The 24,688-nt window shown below is 41.9% G+C and overlaps 1 protein-coding gene across 4 annotated transcripts in view; it reads right to left on the minus strand.

Annotated features, from left to right (window-relative positions):
- Positions 1 to 24,688, minus strand: part of LOC126299335 (WD repeat-containing protein 7) — a 324,063-nt gene that overhangs the window by 181,061 nt on the left and 118,314 nt on the right. For all 4 annotated transcript variants that reach the window (XM_049991168.1, XM_049991166.1, XM_049991167.1 and 1 more), the window contains 2 exons: positions 23,418 to 23,638; positions 16,625 to 16,820 (listed from right to left, as the gene is read on the minus strand). In XM_049991168.1, coding sequence (XP_049847125.1) covers positions 16,625 to 16,820; positions 23,418 to 23,638 — 417 coding nt within the window. The remainder of the gene's footprint in view (positions 1 to 16,624; positions 16,821 to 23,417; positions 23,639 to 24,688) is intronic.

Here is a 24,688-nt window from a genome sequence, read left to right on the forward strand (position 1 = left end):
CATTGATTTAATTATCACGGGTAATTTCAATATCAAATTCTTAACTTTAAAAAAACAGTAGGGGAGAACTAAAGCACCTGATAGAGTAGTTCAACCTAACTGCTGTAGTTAACTTTCCCACTGGAGTAACCAGTAACTGTTCAAATTTAATTGACAATATATTCACTGACAAAGGGAGGGGCAGCTCTATCACTGTCAAGTAAAATCCTCAATGGACTGTCAGATAAGGACACACAACAGCTTACCGAAAATGACATTAACATGTGTGATAAAGCTATACATTCCTTTAAATCTGAACAGGCCTGTCAATAATTGTATCCTAAATATTTCAAACTTAACTTGCAGAAGCTTGGCTGTAGCCCTCTATGTATGGAAAGGAATGTTAATGGGACATTTAACCTGCTTTCAAATGAACATGTGCCATTGTTTGAAGCTATAAAATATCCCAGTTTACTATAAGGAAACACTGGCTCACTAGAAGGCCCAGAATTTCCTGTAGAAAAAAAGAAAGTCAAATGATAATCGTTCGGGTGTTATAGCTCTTCTTATCCCTCTGCTTGTTAAGAAAAACTACAATACAACGTTTAATAGTTTTCTTTTTTCTGACATATTTCAACATTTTTTGTGATATATGCAGTGGGTTTTTTGTTTATTTTCTTTCTGAAAAATTAATGTTACATGTTAACCTTTTGTGTATGTTATATGACCTTTTCGCTCAAAAGCATTTACATTTGAAAAAAGAATGATTTATTAAGAGTCAAATACTCTGCAAACAGTTTGCATACAGTACAACTCTGAGACATATGTCACAGAATTTACGCATTATATGTTCTTCATTTATGATATTTTAAAGATTTTAGTTTTATACTAAATCTGTAAAAAATGTGCCTGAAGGAAAAAAAACACAACACCTTCAAGGACTACGTTCAGTGGCACCACAGTATAATAGGCGCATACTGAGGAATGGTTGTGCTAGTGATTCATGTTCATAGACACTCAAGTGGTGCTCAGGATGCTTCTCTGTGCACCCTCTGTTTTGACTCTACAGGTGGTAACTTTTCCAAGTTTAGAAGTAAACAGCATTTGCAACATTCATTCTATGGTACAATCATGCCCCACTGGCAAGTATGTACTACTGTTTAACAGCTTCAGCCATTTGAACAGGGTTGCACTGTGGGGTTTCAGGAAGCTGGAAGGATGTATCGATGGATTGCACCATTTGTGGGGCACAAAGTATCAGTGGTGTATGACTGCTTCTAACAGTGGTCTGTCAAACATTTCCACAAGCACTGAACAGGTCCACATAGAACAGATACACAGAGAGATCTACAAATTACGCAAGCAGCAGGGGCTGACCAAATATCATCCAGGAACAAAATCCGTGCGCAAGTTGCACCAGCTGTGTAGTGAAGGACCACTGGAAGCTGTCCACTCCCAACAGGTTTAATACTTCATGTGCCTCTGACCAGGCTCCCACTTACACCATAACATTGCCATACATGATAACTCTTTTGTCATTTATAAAAGTAGGTTCTGTTTGTACGTGAATGATGAATGTACAGGTATGTGACATAGACGTAGACGTTGTTAGCTGCCAGTTCCAGAGGGCATTCGTTCACAACACACAGTTCCCACAGCAGATTTCGATGTGTGTGTGGGGGAGGGGGGGGGGGGGCTGTATATGTGTAGTACAATCTAACCTCTGCACCATTTCAATGCAGTAAAGTGTTCACTGTAAATAAGTATTGTAGTACACTACTGGCCATTAAAATTGCTACACCATGAAGACGACATGCTACAGACACGAAATTTAACCAACAAGAAGATGATACTGTGATATGCAAATGATTAGCTTTTCAGAGCATTCACACAAGGTTGGCGCCGGTGGCGACACCTACAACATGCTGACATGAGGGAAGTTTCCAACCGATTTCTCATATGCAGACAGCTGTTGACTGCCGTTGCCTGGTGAAACATTGTTGAGATGCCTCGTGTAAGGAGGAGAAATGCGTACCACCGCGTTTCCGACTTTGATAAAGGTCGGATTGTAGGCTATCACGATTGCGGTTTATCGTATTCCGACATTGCTGCTCGCGTTGGTCGAGATCCAATGACTGTTAGCAGAATATGGAATCGGTGGATTCAGGAGGGTAATACGGAACACCGTGCTGGATCCCAATGGCCTGGTATCACTAGCAGTCGAGATGACAAGCATCTTATCCGCATGGCTGTAACGGATGGTGCAGCCATGTCTGGATCCGTGAGTCAACAGATGGGGATGTTTGCAAGACAACAACCATCTGCACGAACAGTTCGACGACGTTTGCAGCAGCATGGACTATCAGCTCTGAGACCATGGCTGCGGTTACCCTTGACGCTGTATCACAGACAGGAGTGCCTGCGATGGTGAACTCAACGACGAACATGGGTGCACAAATGGCAAAACGTCGTTTTTTTTTTATGAATCCAGGTTCTGTTTACAGCATCATGATGGTCGCATCCGTGTTTGGCGACATCGTGGTGAATGCAGATTGGAAGCGTGCATTTGTCATCGCCATACTGGTGTATCACCCGGGGTGATGGTATGGGGTGCCAATGGTTAAACATCTCGGTCAGCTCTTGTTCACATTGACAGCACTTTGAACAGTGGACGCTACATTTCAGATGTGTTACAACCCATGGCTCTACTCTTCATTCGATCCCCGCAAAACCCTACATTTCAGCAGGATAATGCACGACCGCATGTTTCAGATCCTGTACAGGCCTTTCTGGATACAGAAAATGTCGACTGCTGCCCTGGCCAGCACATTCTCCAGATCTCTCACCAATTGAAAACGTCTGGTCAATGGTGGCCGAGCAACTGGCTCGTCACAATACGCCAGTCACTACTCTTAGTGAACTGTGGTATCGTGTTGAAGCTACATGGGCAGCTGTACCTGTACACGCCATCTGAGCTCTGTTTGACTTAATGCCCAGGCATATCCAGGCCATTATTACGGAAAGAGGTGGTTGTTCTGAGTACTGATTTCCCAGGACCTATGCACCCAAACTGTGTGAAAATGTAATCACATGTCAGTTCTAGTATAATATATTTGTCCAATGAATACCCGTTTATTATTTGCATTTCTTCTTTTTGTAGCAAATTTAATGGCCAGTAGTGTAGCTTTATTGTATGTTTATTACCCTATAAATAAATAAAACATTTTTTTTTAAATTTTATATTCAGTGCATTAATGCAATCTTAGTAAATGAGTATTGTAAAATGATCCTTTTGTACAGAGTACATTAAAAAAACACTACCATACCACTTGCGGCCTGTTGAAAGTACATTAGCTTATATGTTTTAGTTGTAAATATTTGTCATGTATTATTGTTTTTCTGACATGTTCTACATTCTGGAGGAGCTCCTCACTGTGGGTCAATTGGAATGAAAGTACATTTAATCTAACCTGACCTAACCTATACGAAGTCAGTATGTGCATCTCAGCTTAAGTTATTATCTACAGAGAATGTGATGGTATCTACTTCTTCCAGAAGTAGATTTTTATGTTGTATTTTAAACTCTACACCTTTTGAATGTTTAGTTTCCAATGCACCACACTGGTTTCTGCAATGTTCAATTTCAACTTATCTAACTGGAAGCTATTTTCTAGGGTATTAAGTGTGCTCACAATAGAGCTCAGAGTTTTACATCATCTTCTTCAATTAAAATATAAGTACCATCTGCAAATAGAACCAATGAGGAATTTATACTTACAGGTATATCATTTTTGCACAACAGGAACAGGATTCACCGTAAAATTAATTCTTGTGACACTGTATTCCATTTAGAATAACAAGTCACTGCATTTGAAGTGATAGCTGCCTTTTCTTCTCTGTTCTGCAGGTATCACAAAAGCCATTTCAGAGCATTGTCCTGACTTCACAGTTATGTAATTCATAGATAAGCAGAGCATGGTTCATTGAGTCAAAGGATTTTGTAATACTGCAGAAGGTTCCATGAAACTTTACTCCTACGATCTAATGCTTCACTTATCTTTTCAATGAAGTTATTCATTGCATTCAGTGAGGCAAACCACAAGTGCTTGAAACACGTATGTCAAACCAATGATTCTTGTTCAGCTCCGCAATCCAAGCAGGATGTCATTTTCACTTTCTTGTCTCTACCTTTTCACGTAAATGTCATGTAGATCGAAAAATGTCGTCTTATAACGCACTATACAAATGCTAAAATACAGTTTAAATATTTTGCAGCCTTTTCTTTATATATACTTTTATTTGTATATGGAACCTGTTGGCTTGAGAAGAGCTTTCACATTCTTTTTCTGATCTTCCACATCATTTCCATTCTCGTTCCATGTGCTATTTTTCTTTCTTTGGTCCATTAGTTTCTTTTTTTCTGATGACTGCATAACCCAGCAAGTAAACTTTACAGTGAACAGTTACCTGTCTACTACAACCACTGCTTCTATCTGAGCTCCTCGAAACAAAGATGGTGGAACTTACCAAACAAAAGCGTTTGTATTTTGGGAGACACACAAATAAACACAAACACACACACAAAATTCAAGCTTTCGCAACCCACGGTTGCTTCATCAAAAAAGAGGGAAGGAGAGGGAAAGACGAAAGGACGTGGAGAGGGTAAGGAGTCATTCCAATCCCAGGAACGGAAAGACTTACCTTAGGGGGAAAAAAGGACAGGTATACACTCGCACGCACGCGCACGCACACACACACACACACACACACACATATATATATATATATATATATATATATATATATATATATATATATACAAGCAGACATTTGTAAAGACAAAGAGTTTGGGCAGAGATGTCAGTCGAGGTGGAAGTACAGAGGCAAGATGTTGTTGAATGACAGGTGAGGTATGAGCAGCGGCAAATTGAAATTAGCGGAGATTGAGGCCTGGTGGGTAAGGGAAGGAGAGGATATACTGAAGAACAAGTTCCCATCTCCGGAGTTCTGATAGGATGGTGTTAGTGGGAAGTATCCAGATAACCCAGATGGTGTAACACTGTGCCAAGATGTGCTGGCCCTGCACCAAGGCATGTTTAGCCACAGGGTGATCCTCATTACCAACAAACACTGTCTGCCTGTGTCCATTCATGCAAATGGACAGTTTGTTGCTGGTCATTCCCACATAGAAAGCTTCACAGTGTAGGCAGGTCAGTTGGTAAATCACGTGGGTGCTTTCACACGTGGCTCTGCCTTTGATCGTGTACACCTTCCGGGTTTCAGGATTGGAGTAGGTGGTGGTGGGAGGGTGCATGGGACAGGTTTTACAACGGGAGCAGTTACAAGGGTAGGAGCCAGAGGGTAGGGAAGGTGGTTTGGGGATTTCATAGGGATGAACCAAGAGGTTACGAAGGTTAGGTGGACGGCGGAAAGACATTCTTGGTGGAGTGGGGAGGATTTCATGAAGGATGGATCTCATTTCAGGGCAATATTTGAGGAAGTCTCATCCCTGCTGGAGAGTCACATTCAGAGTCTGACGCAGTCCCGGAAAGTATCCTGTCACAAGTGGGGCACTTTTGGGGTTCTTCTGTGGAAGGTTCTGGGTTTGAGGGGATGAGGAAGTGGCTCTGGTTATTTGCTTCTGTACCAGGTCGGGAGGGTAGTTGCGGGATGCGAAAGCTGTTTTCAGGTTGTTGGTGTAATGGTTGAGGGATTCAGGACTGGAGCAGATTCGTTTGCCACGAAGGCCTAGGCTGTAGGGAAGGGACCGTTTGATATGGAATGGGTGGCAGCTGTCATAATGGAGGTACTGTTGCTTGTTGGTGGGTTTGATGTGGACAGATGTGTGAAGCTGGCTATTGGACAGATAGAGGTCAATGTCAAGGAAAGTGGCATGGGATTTGGAGTAGGATCAGATGAATCTGATGGAACCAAAGGAGTTGAGGTTGGAGAGGAAATTCTTGAGTTTTTCTTCGCTGTGAGTCCAGATCATGAAGATGTCATCAATAAATCTGTACCAAACTTTGGGTTGGCAGGCCTGGGTAACCAAGAAGGCTTCCTCTAAGCAACCCATAAATAGGTTGGCGTACGAGGGGGCCATCCTGGTAGCCATGGCTGTTCCCTTTAATTGTTGGTATGTCTGGCCTTCGAAAGCAAAGAAGTTGTGAGTCAGGATGAAGCTGGCTAAGGTAATCAGGAAAGAGGTTTTAGGTAGGGTGGCAAGTGATCGGCATGAAAGGAAGTGCTCCATCGCAGTGAGGCCCTGGACGAGCGGAATATTTGTGTATAAGGAAGTGGCATCAATGGTTACAGGGATGGTTTCTGGAGGTAACAGATTGGGTAAGGATTCCAGGCGTTCGAGAAAGTGGTTGGTGTCTTTGATGAAGGATGGGAGACTGCATCTAATGGGTTGAAGGTGTAGATCTACGTAGGCAGAGATAAATTCTGTGGTGGCTTGGTAACCAGCTATAATGGGGCGGCCGGAATGATTGGGTTTGTGAATTTTAGGAAGTAGGTAGATGGTAGGGGTGTGGGGTGTCGGTGGGGTCAGGAGGTTGATGGAGTCAGGTGAAAGGTTTTGTAGGGGGCCTAAGGTTCTGAGGTTTCCCTGAAGCTCCGCCTGGACATCAGGAATGGGATTAACTAGGCAAACTTTGCATGCAGTGTTGTCTGAAAGCTGACGCAGTCCCTCAGCCACATACTCCAGACGATCAAGTACCATGGTCGTGGAACCCTTGTCCGCCGGAAGAATGACGATGGATCGGTCAGCCTTCAGATCACGGATAGCCTGGGCTTCAGCAGTGGGGATGTTGGGACTAGGATTAAGGTTTTTCAAGAAGGATTGAGAGGCAAGACTGGAAGTGAGAAATTCCTGGAAGGTTTGGAGAGGGTGGTTTTGAGGAAGAGGAGGTGGGTCCTGCTATGACGGAGGACAGAACTGCTCGAGGCAGGGAGAGGGGGGGGGGGGGGGGGGGGACGTGCAGAGAGAGAGAGAGAGAGAGAGAGAGAGAGAGAGAGAGAGAGAGAGAGAGAGAGAGAGAGAGAGAGAGAGAGACGTGCACGCACACAACGCACACACACAATCTCTGAGGCAGCACAATTCTGAATTACGCAAAAAAAGTCTCTAGTAAAAGTTGTAATGTCTGAAGGGGGTCAGGGAATTGTTACCTCTAAATGACCTTTAACACTGTTTTTGAGGTAAAACCAACATCAAGTTCATTTTTGCAAATGGTAACACCTATTTTTTTTACGTCATACTCGTATTGTATGTGGAAAAAAAAATGTAGGGAACACTTGTTTTGAAAAACTAGTGGTTTGTCACCAGAGAGCACTTCATTGTAACTTTCCCAGTTACCAGTATCTCAACAATGAAGCAAGATTGGGACAAAATTTCTATGAAAATCTTGTATAGTTTCTGAACTCTGTTCACTGGTAATATTTTTGTGGGCATGAAAATGCCTTGAAATTTTTCAGTAGGAATTAACCTGAAAGCAAATACAGTCTGCATCAGAGGAACCCAACGTGCGCTGCTTGGAGGGTGCAGAATCAGAGACCAGCACTCTGCTCGTGCTGGCACAATCAGAGAAGAGAAGTGTGGATCTACGAGGCTAACTAATAGGTATCAGTGTCGGGGAATTTGAAATCATGCCCCCCATGAACCATGGACCTTGCCGTTGGTGGGGAGGCTTGCGTCTCTCAGCGATACAGATGGCCGTACTGTAGGTGCAACCACAACGGAGGGGTATCTGTTGAGAGGCCAAACAAATGTATGGTTCCTGAAGAGGGGCATCAGCTTTTTCATTAGTTGTAGGGGCAACGGTCTGGTTGATTGACTGATCTGGTCTTGTAACACTAACCAAAACAGCTTTGCTGCGCTTGTACTGCGAACGGCTGAAAGCAATGGTAACCTACAGCTGTAATTTTTCCCGAGGACATGCAGCTTTACTGTACGATTAAATGATGATGGCGTCCTCTTGGGTAAAATGTTCCAAAGGTAAAATAGTGCCCCATTTGGATCTCCGGGCGGGGACTACTCAGGAGAACGTAGTTATCAGGAGAAAGAAAATTGGCATTCTACGGATCGGAGTGTGGAATATCAGATCCATTAATTGGGCAAGTAGGTTAGAAAATTTAAAAAGGGAAATGGAGAGGTTAAAGTTAGATATAGTGGGAATTAGTGAAGTTCGGTGGCAGGAGGAACAAGACTTTTGGTCAGGTGAGTACAGGGTTATAAATACAAAATCAAATAGAGGAAATGCCGGAGTAGATTTAACAACAAATAAAAAAAAAATAGGGGTAATGCAGGAGTATGTTTAATAATGAATAAAAAAAATAGGAGTGTGGGTAAGCTACAACAAACAGCATAGTGAACGCATTATTGTGGCCAAGATAGACATCAAGCCCATGCCTGGTACAGTAGTACAAGTTTATACGCCAAATAGCTCTGCAGATGATGAAGAAATTGATGAAATGTATGATGAGATAAAAGAAATTATTCAGATAGTGAAAGGAGATGAAAATTTAATAGTCATGGGTGACTCGAATTCAATAGCAGGAAAAGGGAGAAAAGGAAACATAGTAGGTGAATATGGATTGGTGGTAAGAAATGAAAGAGGAAGCCACCTGGTAAAATTTTCCACAGAGAATAACTTAATCATAGCTAACACTTGGTTCAAGAATCATAAAAGAAGGTTGTATACATGGAAGAAGCCTGGAGATACTGACAAGTTTCAGATAGATTATATAATGGTAAGACAGAGATTTAGGAACCAGGTTTTAAATTCTAAGACATTTCCAGGGGCAGATGTGGACTCTGACCACGAACTATTGGTTATGATCTGTCGATCAAAACTGAAGAAACTGCAAAAAGGTGGGAATTTAAGGAGATGGGACCTGGATGAACTGACTAAACCAGAAGTTCTACAGAGTTTCAGGGAGAGCGTAAGGGAACAACTGACAGGAATAGGGGAAAGAAATACAGTAGGAGAAGAATGGGTAGCTTTGAGGGATAAAGTAGTGAAGGCAGCAGAGCATCAACTAGGTAAAAAGGTGAGGGCTAGTAGAAATCCTTGGGTAACAGAAGAGATACTGAATTTAATTGATGAAAGGAGAAAATACAAAGTGCAGTAAATGAAGCAGGCAAAAACGAATACAAACGTCTCAAAAATGAGATTGACAGGAAGTGCAAAATGGCTAAGCAGGGATGGCTGAAGGACAAATGTAAGGATGTAGAGGGATATATCACCAGGGTTAAGATAGATATTACCTACAGGGAAATTGAAGAGACCTTTGGAGAAAAGAGAATCACTTGTATGAATATCAAGAGCTCATATGGAAACCCAGTTCTAAGCAAAGAATGAAAAGCAGAAAAGTGGAAGGAGTATATAGAGGGTCTACACAGGGGCGATGTCCTTGAGGACAATATAATGGAAATGGAAGAGGATGTAGATGAAGATGAAATGGGAGATAAGATGCTGCGTGAAGAGTTTGACAGAGCACTGAAAATCTGAGTCAAAACAAGGCTCCGGGAGTAGAAAACATTCCATTAGAACTACTGACAGCCTTGGGAGAGCAAGACTTGACAAAATTCTACCACCTGGTGAGCAAAATGTATGAGAACCGCAAATTACCCTCAGATTTCAAGAAGAATATAATAATCCCAATCCCAAAGAAAGCAGGTGCTGACATATGTGAAAATTACCGAACTATCAGTTTAATAAGTCACAGCTGCAAAATACTAACATGAATTCTTTACAGACGAATGGGAAAACTGGTAGAAGCCAACGTCAGGGAAAATCAGTTTGGGTTTTGTAGAAATATTGGAACACGTGAGGCAATACTGACCCTACGAGTTATCTTAGAAGAAAGATCAAGGAAAGGCAAACCTACATTTCTAGCATTTGTAGATCTAGAGAAAGTTTTGACGATGTTGACTGGAATACTCTCTTTCCAATTCTAAAGTTGACAGGCAAAATACATGGAGCGAAATGTTATTTACAATTTGTACAGAAAGCAGATGGTGGTTATAAGAGCCGAGGGCACGAAAGGGAAGCAGTGGTTGGGAAGAGAGTGAGAAAGGTTTGTAGCCTCTTCCTGATGTTATTCAATCTGTATATTGAGCAAGCAGTAAAGGAAACAAAAGAAAAATTCGGAATAGGTATTAAAATCCATGGAGAAGAAATAAAAATTTGAGGTTTGCTGATGACAATGTAATTCTGTCAGGGACAGCAAAGGACCTGGAGGAGCAGTTGAACAGAATGGACAGTGTCTTGAAAGGAGGGTATAAGATGAACATCGACAAAAGCAAAACAATGATAATCGAATGTATTCGAATTAAGTCGGGTGATGCTGATTAGGAAATGAGACACTTAAAGTAGTAAAGGAATTTTGCTATTTGGGGAGCAAAATAACTGATGATGGTCGAAGTAGAGAGGATATAAAATATAGACTAGCAATGGCAAGGAAAGCGTTTCTGAAGAAGAGAATTTTGTTAACATTTAGTATAGATTTAAGTGTCAGGAAGTCATTTCTGAAAGTATTTGTTTTGAGTGTAGCCATGTATGCAAGTGAAACATGGATGATAAATAGTTTGGACAAGAATAGAATAGAAGCTTTCAAAATGTGTTGCTATAGAAGAATGCTGAAGATTAGATGGGTAGATCACATAACTAATGAGGAGGTATTGAATAGAATTGGAGAGAAGAGGGAGTTTGTGGCACAACTTGACTAGAAGAAGAGATGGGTTGGTAGGACATGTTCTGAGGCTTCAAGGGATCACCAATTTAGTATTGGAGGGCAGCGTGGAGGGTAAAAATCATAGAGGGAGTCCAAAAGATGAATATACTAAGCAGATTCATAAGGATGTAGGTTGCAGTAGTTACTCAGAGATGAAGAAGCTTGCACAGGATAGAGTAGCATCAAACCAGTCTCAGGACTGAAGACCACCACCACAACAACAACAACAACAACAACAACAACAACACCAACTGGATGTTCAGAGAAATTTTACCTTTGGAAACTGAAAATTTCTCAGCTGTGCGCACTTAGAATTAGTCTCGAGTGGCATGACTCATAAATTTTTCTTTTATGGACTTAGAAAAAATGTGTGTTAAGGGACTTAGAAAAATTCCACCTCGTCAAACTCTTGATGAATTTCACCTCATGGGACTCTGAACAATCTCGTCTAATGAGACTATAATGAGTTCCTACGAAGTGAAATTTTTCATAACTGTACAAGCAAAATTATTCTCGACACGAATGTTTGGAGCTCATAAGAGAACATTTATCTGTCACCCTGTCTCGCAATCGACTTCCGTGGACCCATCTTTCATTTCAGTCTTCTCTCCATATTTGAAAAGGATGGGTTACCATGGGTTATTTTATTATTTACGTCAATATCGAGATACGTAAAGATGCCCGCCTTAAAGCTAAACATTCGTTAGACACCTAAGTAATTTTCTGAAAGAGTGCACTTAAATACTGTACATTTTCGCTTCACATTGTGGCATAAACAACAGTGAGCATGTGTAAACAAATGGGTCATGTACACTGTAATATGTCAGTTGTCCTGCAACATGCTTGCTGGATGTTTCATTGAAGGAAAAACTAAGAAAGTCAGTAATAGTAAAAGTGATCAGTACAATTTATTTTTTGACTCTAATCTGTCCGAAATGACTGATAACATGCCATGAGAAACAGTGAGAATGATAAAAATTATTGGCAAGTGTTGCGATAATTATGCAGCCATGCAAAGATTGTATGCCGAAAGGTATCCCAATGCCAGTCACACCACGAAGGTTAGAATTTGTTATATGGTAAGACAAGCTGAAAGATGGACCTTGAAAAGTCAGAGACAAAAGATGGGCCCGAGAGAGGCGATCATGCTCGGGGTTTGTGCTCTTGTCGCTCAAGATCCACACCTATCGAGTAGTCAGATTCAATGAATGCATGGTGTGCCTCGATCAACGGTATTTTGTGTTTTATGATACTTTAAATTACACCCATATCACTTACATATCACCCAAGCAATTGAGCCTGGGGATCCTGAGACACACCTGGCATTTTGTCGATGGGTCAATACGCAAATATGTCGTGATCCCTTTTTCTTCGCACGCACTCTCTTTACAGATGAGGCAAACTTCGAGAACATCGGAGGAGCCAATCTCCATAATGCAAATCCTCTCTGGCAACTAGATCACAGAACACAGAGACGGTGCTCAATCAATGTCTGGGTGGACATAGTTTGAGATTATGTTATAGATCCTGTCTTTTGTGGTGAAACGTTGAACAGCTTGCACTATCTTCATATTCTCCAGAATCTGGTGCTTCCTTTACTAGAAAATATCCACCAGACATGTGAGCACGTATGTTGTTTCAACATGATGGCACCACTGCACATCAGGCCTTACCTGTCCGAAGGTACCTGTCCAAATCGATGGATTGGTACCGTTAGTGCAATTCGTGAATTTCTGCCAAGATCACCAGATTTAACACCATTGGATTTCTTCTTATGGGGAGCTGTGAAGTAGAGGGTGTACTCAACTCTGCCGACAATGCCAGAAGATATGATAGGAAGGATTGTGGCAGCTTTCCAGGCAATCAACCATCAGACACTGAATTATGTCGAGACCAGTTAATGAGAGGGAGTGCAAATGTGCATTACACAAAATGGGCAGTTGATCGAACACCTGAGATCCTAAATTTCCTGTGAGAACCATGTTCATCAGCCCTTTTCAGTGCTAATGATGCGCGAAGTTCGCTGTGGAACCTTCATGTGGTGCACATTGCGTTCCGCTAATGCCGAGGGTATTTGTTTCCAGGTTAATCACTACTGAAGAATTTAAAGGCCATTTCACATTTACAAATATTTCACCAGTGGACAGAGGTCAGAAACCATACAAAATGTTCATTGAAAATTTTTCATGATCTCGCTTTGTTCTCAAGATAATGGTAACCCGTGAAAGTTACACGTGCCCCCTGGTGGCAAACCATTGGTTTTTCGAAAAAAATGTTCCCAACAAACAATGCATATTTTTCATGTAGAATATGAATATGGCATATAAAATATAGGTTACCATTTACAAACATGAACTTGACCTTGGTTTTACCTAGAACACAGGGTTCAAGATCATTTCAAGGTAAGCACTCCATGACTACCTTCAAACCTTACAACTTTTACTAGAGACTTTTTTGTGCCAAAGTTTGCTGCTCCAGCTGGTATAAATTAAAATGGGACACTGTGTGTGATTTTGTGTGTAAGCCTCATTGTTGGAACATTTTATTTTATTTTATTTTATTTTATTTTATTTTATTTTTTTTTTGTAACAAATTTTACTCCTGATCCTTCATTCTTCCTTCTAGATATTTTCCAGATCACATTTTTGATCGAAAACTGAAGTTTCGCTTCTATACAGATATTCAGGTTTCATCATTCTGTTGTGCTTATCTTTTGTATATGTGGACATGAACTATAGTGCATTCTCCCATAAGTTCTATGACTTTCTGTAATCGAACTCTCTGTCCTCCTTTTTCTAATCCTGTTGGAATTTAAATTTAGTGCAAACAAACTCCTCCCCCCCCCCCCCCCCCCCTCAGAGAGATCTGTAGGCCAGGCTTTCTGGTGCACTCTTTGATGACTTCTATCCATCTGTGTGAAAGCTGTGATTTCACTGTCTGCTAGTATTGCTAAATTGTTTGCAAAAGATAAGCAAGCAACCTCAATATCATTAGTATCCCAGACAAGTTGAGTAGGCTTCCAGAGCTTTCGGATTTTTAATTCTTTTCCCCATTCCCTAATGACTTGGTCTGGGATCAGATCGAAGGAGACCAGTGTTAGCCCCTCTCCCTGGTGAACATTGGTTTCAACTGTAAATGGCTCTGATACTTCTTTCCTAAAGTTTACTTTGTATTTTGTGTCTGTGAATGTTTGCTTGCTCACGTTTACTGTCTTTGGGTCTAGTGCATGTCCCACTAGGCTCTAAAAAAGAGACTGCTGGTCATGCTCAACTGAGGCATATGCATTGCTGAAGTTGACAAAAGGGCAGATAATTGAGCTGTTTCGGATTGTTTTATACTTCCATCCTGTGTGTATCTTGAAGAGTTGTTCTGCACATAAGCATCCTGGTCAAAAACCCTATTGGTATTTGCTGATCTCATGTTCAAGCTGTGCTTGTGTTCTTTCAAGTAAACATAATGACAAGAGAGCTCCCTTAGTTGTTATTTACATCTGTTCTGTCATCTTGCTTGTGGCGATGGGCTGACTAGTGTAAATGCTCAATATTCTGGCAGTTTTTCAGTTTACCAAATAGTTGTGCTGATTTGTTCTCCCCTATCTGCTTTAATAATTCCACAATGATTCCATCTTCCGCAGATGTACTGTTGCAGGTCTCGCTGGGAAATCTTGAAGGTGGATCTGGACAGCTGAATAGCTTAGAGAAGTATCACATTAGTCCCAACAGTTGTCATGATTTGTCGGAGCACGTTAACAACCCGGCATTCCGAAGCACAAGTTCTGTGGTTTGTATCCTCCAAGTCTTCTTAAAAACTACCTGTAAAAGTCATGTGTATTGTGTTCTATGAAGTTCTTTTTAATGAAGTCCAGTGGTTCTTTCATGAGTATCATTTTGGCTGTCTTATTAATTTTATCACCTGCTTTCTCAACCAGAAAAACTGTCGTTCATCCTAAGGTGATTTTTTACTGTTTTTTTCAGGAAGGCTTTCTTTCCTTCTCCTACAGCTTCTTCACAAGCTGAATCCCACCATGAATATTTTGTGTATGTGATGCCTAAATGACTGATTTGATATTCACCAAGCAGTTGTATGGGTCACTTTCCAGGTCTTTAGCTTTTGGGAATGTTTCGTCAGGGAGGTTGGCATGATTTTCAAATTATCCCCCCCCCCCCCCTCTCCGCCACACACAATGGTAATAATTATGTCTATCACATTCAGATACTCAAAGCAATAGGTACAGATAATATAAGCACATTAATTTGAAACAATTAAGTTAGGTTAACATGGTAAACCTACATGTATCATGATTCACAAGATAACACAGGGAACTGTTGAGGGAACACTACAGAAAATAAATGTAAACAAATCTGATTCGTGACCAATCCTTTCTTTTCATAAGAGTGCTTCCTTCCTAAATAGGAGGGTTATGTCAAACTTTTTTAGCAAGAAATCAGATTTTTTTATTATTCACAATAAAACTGATACTATTTTTCAAAATTCTCTCCATGAGCACTATTATAAATTTTTCATTTTTTGAAACCACTTCAAAAATGTCTCAGTCCAAGTTTGTTTAGGGAAGTAACTTAGAGCACCGCTGTATTCTGTGATAGCATTTTCATCAGATGAAAAATGCTACCCACAACTTTTTCATTCATCTTTGGGAACAGGAACAAGTCACACGTAGTCAGATGAGGTGAATATGGTGGATGTGGTAACACTTGCTCTTTTAACCTCTCCAAGAAATCCATTGCTCTTACAGTCATATGTGCTGAGGCACTGTTGTGATGCAGAAGCTGCTCACTCTTTGAATTTGGGTGCTGCGGCCTCCATGTGGCAATGGTTTTCGGCAGTAGTTCAGTCACATACCACTCTGCATTGACTTTGTGTGATGCATCAGAGGTCACAGAGGTGAGATGACCCCATCTTGGTGAAGAAAGTGGCTACCATCTTCTTTCCATAGCTTCAACTTTTCTGAACTTTCACAGGTGGTTCCTCACCTAGAAAACATTGTACTGCAAACTGTTTCTTCATTTTAGGGTCATAATGGTTCCCATGTTGCGCCCCCTGTGGCAATATTGAGGGTGTCTTGGGACTGCCATTTATTGAATTTTTCAAGAATAAAACGCCACCAATGCATTCTTGTGTATTTTCTAGGCTTCTGTCAGGGACGTGGCACCTAAAAAGTCTATTTCTTGCTTGGTCAATCCAATATTTAGGCCCCTTCAATGTCACAAAATGTGAAATGAGTATCATCTTTAATCATTTTTCTCACAGCATCAATGTTTTCTTGGGCCACTACCATTGCTGGGTGATTGGAATGGGGTTCATCTTCAAGACTCTCCCAGCTACTTGAAAATACACAAAACCAGTTTCACACAATAGATGTAAAAAGCAAGAACTCATCAAAAACACATACCAAAGAAGAGTGGCATTCTTCTGCATTTAACTTTATTGTAGCCACTGCATGAAAACTGCAGTGTGACAGATCCATCTCGCACTGTGTCTGTACGTCTCACTCAGCACTGCTTGTGTCCACACTCACTGTTCGCAGCACGGCTTGAAATTCAGAGGTGTGGGAAATGCTGCATGCACACTCCAAGGTAAAAAAAAACAATGCTCTTTCAAACTAACTATAACAGTCGAGATTACAAGGCATGTTTAGTAAAAGGTGATCAGTTGCGGTCATCACACGATTGTCTTCAGATCTACACCCATACTGATGGAGAAATGGCTGTGCATGGAACAGAAACCGTTGAATGACGATAGTCAACTGCTCTTTCAACCTGAGATAATCCCATTCTTATCAGAGTCCCAGTTTAAGAGCTGCTAAAAGCTTCTGACACAGTCCTTATATATATTACTTAGTGGACAATGTGTATGTGTGTGTGTCCAGAAGACTGGTACACTTTAATTTTACCTGTTTCCATTTGCCAAACATAGACAGCACCATCACTGCAGCCAACGATCATGAAGTCATCCAATGGGCGCCATTTGATTGTAACAACAGGGAAGAGGTGCCTTGAAGCCAGCACCACACAGCGACGGAGCGATAAGCTGAGAAGAGTGACTGAGTGGTCGCTTGCAACACTGCATACACACCCCTGGATACGTGCCTACATACAAGAACATTGCAAATACTGTAAATTACTAAAATGATTACTAGAATGAAATAATAACTTATTCTCATAGCTGACTCCTTAAAGAAATAATGTACACTCAAAATTAAACCATCAATATACAAGATTTACTTTACTTTTTTTGTTTTTGCTCAAGATGGATTAAGACTTAAACCCAGTTACTAAGAAAACTACCTGTGGGATTGAAAGAATCGGACTCAAAGTACCAGTGCAGCACACAGTGAGGAAGTTTCATTGCAATGAGCACACTGCTCGATCATGAAACATTACTTTGGGAGATTTAGTGCAGTCAGCAGTCTTTATACATGTCAACTAAACAGAAAAGGATGTGGCTTCCAAAAATTGAGACAGACAGAGTATCAGTTTTGTCAGCGACTCCTATAGTGGCTTCCAGCTATCAATAAAATCTGAAAATGAAACTACTTGGGCATGAACATGGTGGCCAAAATTAAATAGAATATCTGTAACAAGAGTATTGTTTTCAGAATTCACATAAAATCAACTGAAATTTGACAAAATTATTGTGGATAACTGGGAGTAAAAAAAATTTTCAATCAGCAATGTGTTCAACAATGGATAAACCATACAAATAGTGTTCACTGATTTGTGAAGTGTTGGAGAGCATGTACTGGCTAAAATATTTTCTAAGGCACTGTAATCATCATTTATCCTGTGTAGTGCTTGTTTTGTACTTCCAAAAAGTTAAGTACATCCTTGCTTTACACTATCAAGAATGTGGTGGTGTCAAACTGATAGTATTACTGTACATGTGCAAGGATCTGGTAATGGTTATCATAAATACCCTGTGACAAACAAAAATTACATTAACTAAGTTCTTCCTACATGTTAAAACAATTCAAAATGATGATTCAATGGTAACCAGTCCACAAAGATACAGTGAAGCTGTAGTACAATATTACTACATTACACAGAATGGTAATGGTGGATGGAGTGTACAAGTACAGGACTGACCGAGATTGAGGGGTAAATGGCTGTTTAATTTTCTCACTGTTACAACACGTTTCATTTACTTCACTTTTTCTGATAGTTGTGCATATCAGTTTCTAAGAAAAAAGTGCTGGTATTACACACAGATACTTAAAAAGCATTTAATGTAATTTTAGTAATGAATAGTAACTGTGCTAGTATTGAAGCATCTTCATGTCCTGTAAGCACAATGGTTTCTAGACACACATGAGCAACTACAATTGTGTGTGGAACAGCTTCATGAAAAGAAGTACTCTCAGTTAATAGTGGAAATGGAGTAAAGCAGGCTAGGAATCACTTAAATTTCGTAAGTGGTCAAAATACATAATCAACCATTTTCGCTACAAATAGAAATGAGAGATTATGTATTACAGGGTGCATCAAAAAGAGTCATCTAATTTTTTAAAAAATCATAACTGTTATGTTATTTCAGATATGTGCGTGAACAACATACTGTTAGAAAGAGCAAACTCTTGAGTTTTACCTAGTTCCTGCTAGGCACCAGCAGTGTGCACCCACTTCAGTTCTAGTAAAAATGGTGACAGGACAACAGAAAGTATTTTGTGTTCTACATTTTACGCAATGCGGGTCAGTAGTTACTGTTCAGCATGACTTTTGTACTAGGTATGGAGTGGATCCTTGTACAGCACAGAGCATTAGACGACGACATGAACAATTCCAAGAAACAAGTCATTTGTGTGCAGGCAAATTGCCTGACACAGACATCAAACACATGTTCAGTAACAAGGCAACATTCCATTGAAATGAAAAGGTGAACCATCATAACTTGAGAATATGGGGTACAGAACCACTACATGAAGTTCTACAATATGAGAGGAACTCCCCAAAATTTAACATGTCCTGTGCAGTTACGTGGGAAAAGGTGAGTGGTCCATTTTTCTTTGGCAAGAACACTGTTACAGGAAGCACATATCTAGATATGCTTCAGAACTTTCTTTGCCAACAGTTAGAGACTGATTCGAACAACTTCATTCACCAACAGTATGGGGCACCACCACACTGGCATCTGAAGTGCAGGAATTTTTAAATCAAAGGATTATTGATGGATGGATTGGTCGCCCTGAACCAAGTGGTTCAGCCTTACATTACTGTCCTCCAAGGTCACTGGACCTGATTGTATGTGATTATTTCTTGTGGGGGTTTGTAAAAGACTCTTGTTTATGTGCCTATGTTACCAACAACAATAAATGACTGAAACATCGCATAACAGCAGCTGTGGAAGCTAAAACTCACAAGAAACTCGCTGCAGTGTGGTAACAATCTGAATACCGCATCGCCATATGCTGTGCATCCTCAAGGGATGCATATTGAACACGTACGAAAAGTTATGAAAATTATATTTGAGTTTCCCATTTATCAAAAAACAGAATTCATTGTTTATGTTTATTAGTTTCAGAAATATAAACACGCAAAATGAGGTGATTCTTTTTGTCACACCATGTATATTTTACACAAATCAAGAACAAACAAAATGTTAAAATACTGTTTGAAATGTTTTGTTAGTGAAATAGTAAGAAATTAGCAAAAACAGCACACTGATGTAACAAGGATGCTTCCAGTCAGAGTACTAGAAGGGATACAGAAATTTAAACTTCAAGAAACTTGTGGAGAAGCAGCATATAATGGAAAACAAAGAGCAAGTCATAAATGAGATCACCTGTTCTGCAGATAACATGCTCCTTTGCACGAGTCACTGCTGTTTTCGCTCTCCTAAACTTCTTGTTTATTACTAATGAGAAAGGTTAACTATTTACGTGACATCAAAGACCCCTATATTTAGATAATTTATGCACTCACTGACACGACACATGACACACCATCTTCATTTACTGCAGCCAGTGCTTTGAAGACATGCACTAAAACGTGCCTAATGACCGAGTACAAGAAATAGTATAAGACTATCTGAAACACACATCGCTGGCAACTATGAAGTCTACAGTCTATGATCATCCAACACGGGAGGAACAGCTGCTAATACCACAAAGATGATGATAAAAATTTAATGCTAAGTGTTGTACCAAAGAATAAATGCTAGAGCTCCCTGTATCACATCAGGAATGTCACAAAGCCTCATGAGTGTGCTCTACAGAAACCATTTCACACAGAAGATGCAAACATCATTGTTGGATTGTTAGTCATTTAAACAAAAATCTACATTTTTTCAAGAAATACACTTTTTACTGGTGAAGTGTAACCTCAGATCATACTTGTAGCAGTCCAACAATAGTATGGTGTCAGTAACATACTTATCATCTAAAACTGGCAGGGGAGGCGGGGGCAAGGCGGAAAGGCGGGGGCAGGACGGAGAGGCGGGGGCAGGGCGGAGAGGCGGGGGCAGGGCGGAGAGGCGGGGGCAGGGCGGAGAGGCGGGGGCAGGGCGGAGAGGCGGGGGCAGGGCGGAGAGGCGGGGGCAGGGCGGAGAGGCGGGGGCAGGGCGGAGAGAAGGGGGGCAGGGTGGAGAGGCAGGGGAGGGGAGGGCAGAAAGGGAGGGGAGGGGAGTGGAGGGCGGAAAGGCAGGGGATGGGAGGGGAGGGGAGGGCGGAAAGGCAGGGGAGGGGAGGGCGGGCTGGGAAAGGGGGAGGGGAGGGGAGGGCGGGAGGGAAAGGCAGGGGAGAGGAGGGCGGGAGGGAAAGGCGGGGGAGAGGGAAAGGCGGGGGAGGGGGAAAGGCAGGGGAGAGGAGGGCGGGAGGGAAAGGCGGGGGAGGGGGAAAGGCAGGGGAGAAGGGCGGGAGGGGAGAAGGGCGGGAGGGGAGAAGGGCGGGAGGGGAGAAGGGCGGGAGGGGAGAAGGGCGGGAGGGGAGAAGGGCGGGAGGGGAGAAGGGCGGGAGGGGAGAAGGGCGGGAGGGGAGAAGGGCGGGAGGGGAGAAGGGCGGGAGGGGAGAAGGGCGGGAGGGGAGAAGGGCGGGAGGGGAGAAGGGCGGGAGGGGAGAAGGGCGGGAGGGTAGAAGGGCGGGAGGGGAGAAGGAGGCGAGGGGAGAAGGAGGCGAGGGGAGAAGGAGGCGAGGGGAGAAGGAGGGTAGAGGAGGGAGAAGGAGGGGAGGGGAGAAGGAGGGTAGAGGAGGGAGAAGGAGGGGAGGGGAGAAGGAGGGTAGAGGAGGGAGAAGGAGGGGAGGGGAGGGGAGGGGAGAAGGAGAGGAGGGAGACGTATGGGAGGGGAGAAGGAGGGGAGGGGAGAAGGAGGGGAGGGGAGGCGGATGGGAGGGGAGAAGGATGGGAGGGGGGGAAGGATGGGAGGGGAGGAGGGGAGGGAGTAGGAGGGGTGAAGGAGGGGGGAGGAGGGGTGAAGGAGGGGGGAGGAGGGGTGAAGGAGGTGGAAGGAGGGGGGAGGAGGGGTGAAGGAGGGGGAAGGAGGGGGAAGGAGGGGGAAGGGGGTAGGAGGGGGAAGGGGGTAGGAGGGGGAAGGGGGGTAGGAGGTGGAAGGGGGTAGGAGGGGGAAAGTCAGGGAGAAAGAAGAGGGGGAAGGGGGGATAGTCAGGGGAGAGAGGAAGAAGAGGAGAAAGAGGGTATTGAATGGTGGGGAGGGAGACCAGCAGGGGAGGGGAGCGGAGGGGAGGGGAGCAGAGGGGAGGGGAGCAGAGGGGAGGGGAGCGGAGGGGAGGGGAGGTGAGGGGAGTGGAGGTTAGCAGAGTTGGAATGTGAGGTGAGGGAGGGTAGCAGAGTTAGAAGTTGAGGGGAGGGGAGGGTAGCAGAGTTAGAAGGTGAGGGGAGGGGAGGGTACCAGAGTTAGAAGGTGAGGGGAGGGGAGGGTAGCAGAGTTAGAAGGTGAGGGGAGGGGAGGGGAGGGAGGGTTAGAAGGTGAGGGGAGCAGAGAGGGGGTTAGAAGATGAGGGGACAGGGTGGCGAGTTAGAAGGTGACAGGACAGGGGGGGGGAGTTAGAGGGTGAGGGGACAGAGAGGAGTGAAAGAGTGATGTGGGGATGGGAGGAGAGACAGAGAGAGAGAGAGTAACTAAATTTGTTCAAACTCATTGTGCAAAAGGGTTCACACTTGCCACATTCCTTCCATGTGGACCAGTTCTGCAGCCTTGTACTCTTCCATTTGGCTTTTGGATGGATCTGTTAGTAGCAAGGGGCATGCTGAAGTTCTTTCAGACTCCTCAATTTTATGATACTCAGATTGCGCTTATATCTCCATGAGTGACATGGTACACAAAATATGTTCTGAAATTTATTATTTAGCATGTATAGCCTATTCTGTATCTCCTTTCCCACTAAACTGAAATTTTTTCTAATGAAAATGAAGAAAGATACAGCTAGATTATTCACATTAAATAACTGCATCTTTATTTTTTAAAGGCAACACAATGCTTGTGTTGATATTCGGTGCAAGAATCGGTCATAGTTCCCAGGTAATTAGGCATCTTATGTGAGAGGAAGTGGTTGTCAAGAAACACATTTATGACTATGGGAAAGGATGCCAAGCTTAATAATATTATGGATTCACGTGAATTAATACAACCTATGAGCAAACAATAAATACAGATGAATAAATTGGTAGTGCACAGACTAGTACATACTACTGGCCAAAGATCAGCCAGTTATTGTCAGTAACATGAAAGAGATGCAAGCAACTATCAGGTATGTCTGTGACGTTGTGCAGCAGTGACTATGCTGAGAAAGTTCACAACTTTTGACTGACAACTGCTGATGGACAGTTCAAATGTTGGTAGAGGACATGCACTAAGTGTCAAATGGGAACGCTTATGCAACTGTATCAGGACACTGGGCAAAAATATACTACATTTACAGTTACTGCCTCACTACATGATTTCTGAATAGAAACAAAGTAAAATAGGAGTGTTCTGAGACGTAGTTGTCATGACAGATAGTAATGCCACCTTTCGTGAATGGATCATTATGGAGGAAATTTGTGGCACCTGAAGTAAAACCCAGAATCACATTGGCAATGCATTGAGTCATGCAGTTCAGGACCATGGAAATCTAAGACGTTAGTTACAAGAAGTTGCAGCTCAAGACAATTATTACCTTCTTTGATACGTGAGGCATCATCCATAAAAAAATCACAACACTGAATGTGGCCATCTACATGAATATCTTGGATTGCCTTCTGAAGAGGGTCAGATGTGTGCATTCAAAACACATAGCAAATGGTTCCTGGAAAGGAGCACAATACTGAAAGGCCCAATACCACTATAACTGTGCGTCATCTCCTGGCACATGAGGAGGTCATTTTGCTCCATTATTCTCCCTCCCCCTTTCCTTGCACTTTGCAACCAAACCTTGCCCTTGTCGATTACTTCCTATCACCCCTTACAAAAATGCAACATGAATGCTGTAATCATCATCATCATCATCATCATCGCATAGGCTGCTTTTGCCCAGTATGTGAGGCCTCTGCATGTGTAGACAGAAATTTATAACGTATAACCATCGAAGATGATTATTTGGAAGGAAAATAAGCTGTATTCTTGCGTACATAAACCACTTCCCCTTCAAAATAATTATTCGCCATATTTATTGATCACATGTTATATAACAACACACAGCACTGTTAAAAATTATTTATATTAAGATTTAAGCAAAGAATTATACAATGACTACTCACACTGCAACTATTAGGGGGAACCAGCAGTTGAGTGATTTCACCAGCATGAACACAAAAACGGTGCAACAGATGCCCTGCATACAGATCCCACAGACAGACTGCAAAATCCACTCCACCAGATACTAAGTGTGATTTCTCGTAACGTGGGTGCACATTGTAGGGATACAGCAGACAGTTGACACGTCCTGTATGACCTAACAAGACCTGATGTGGTGGCCAATCTGAAAAAGATATAGTTTTTCAATGTTATGTTTGGGGCTATACTTTACCTAGAAGTGAGTCTCCAACCGCCCTAAATAAATGCAGTAAATAGTGAACACAGCAAAGTTATGAAAACAGAAAATACCATTTGCAAATTGTTTTTTCAATATTATTTCTAAGAACGTGGTTTTTTAATGTAAAAGGTAAAAATGTGTGAAACAGATGAAAGCACTATCGACTAAGGTATGTATCAACCACTGTGCAGACAGATTCTTTCATGTGAAGAGAGACATAGCTAATTCATTTAATCTATCTGTTACTGTTACAAAAAGTTGCAGTTTCCTACTTGCAGTCCAACATACAATGGAAGAGCCACAGCTGTTACTAAGGAAAGATGGAAGGAATGAAAGTTAGTTAGTTACATGTTCCATTGATCAATAGTACGGAAAACCGTTATGATGTGGAATGTGTCAAATGCACAAGAAATGTGTACAGGAAACAAGGGTTTGGGTTTTTTTTTTTTTTTTTTTTACATTATAGTGTTATACCTAAATATTTCTCTTATCTATCCCATTCCATTAATTGGCACAAAATGCATATATTATATCTCCAGATTTATTTACTCATATTCAAGAATTCATCTATGGTATAGGAGTTGTCAAGGAGGTATGACTTCAATTTGCCTTTGAAACTATTATTGCTGTCTCTCAGACACTTTATTTCATCTGGTAATTTATCAAACAGTTTTATAGCAGCACATTTTACCCTTTTCTGTGCCAAAGGTAGGTTAAGTAAAGGATAGTGTAGGTCTTTCTTGTTTCCGATATTGTAATCATGAATGTCGCTGTTGATTTTAACCTGGTCCATGTTGTTGAGAAAAAATTTCATTACTAAGTAAATGTACTGTGAAGCAGTTGTAAGAATTCCTAACCTTTTAAAGAGATGCCTACAAGATGTGTGGCTATGAACCCCCACACATTAATCTAACTGCTTTCTTTTGAGCAGTGAATACCTTTTGCCCAAGTGTTGAGTTGCCCCAGAATATTATTCTGTATGACATCAGAGAGTGG

Source organism: Schistocerca gregaria, chromosome X, assembly GCF_023897955.1.
Source record: "Schistocerca gregaria isolate iqSchGreg1 chromosome X, iqSchGreg1.2, whole genome shotgun sequence".
Classification (NCBI taxonomy): domain Eukaryota; kingdom Metazoa; phylum Arthropoda; class Insecta; order Orthoptera; family Acrididae; genus Schistocerca; species Schistocerca gregaria.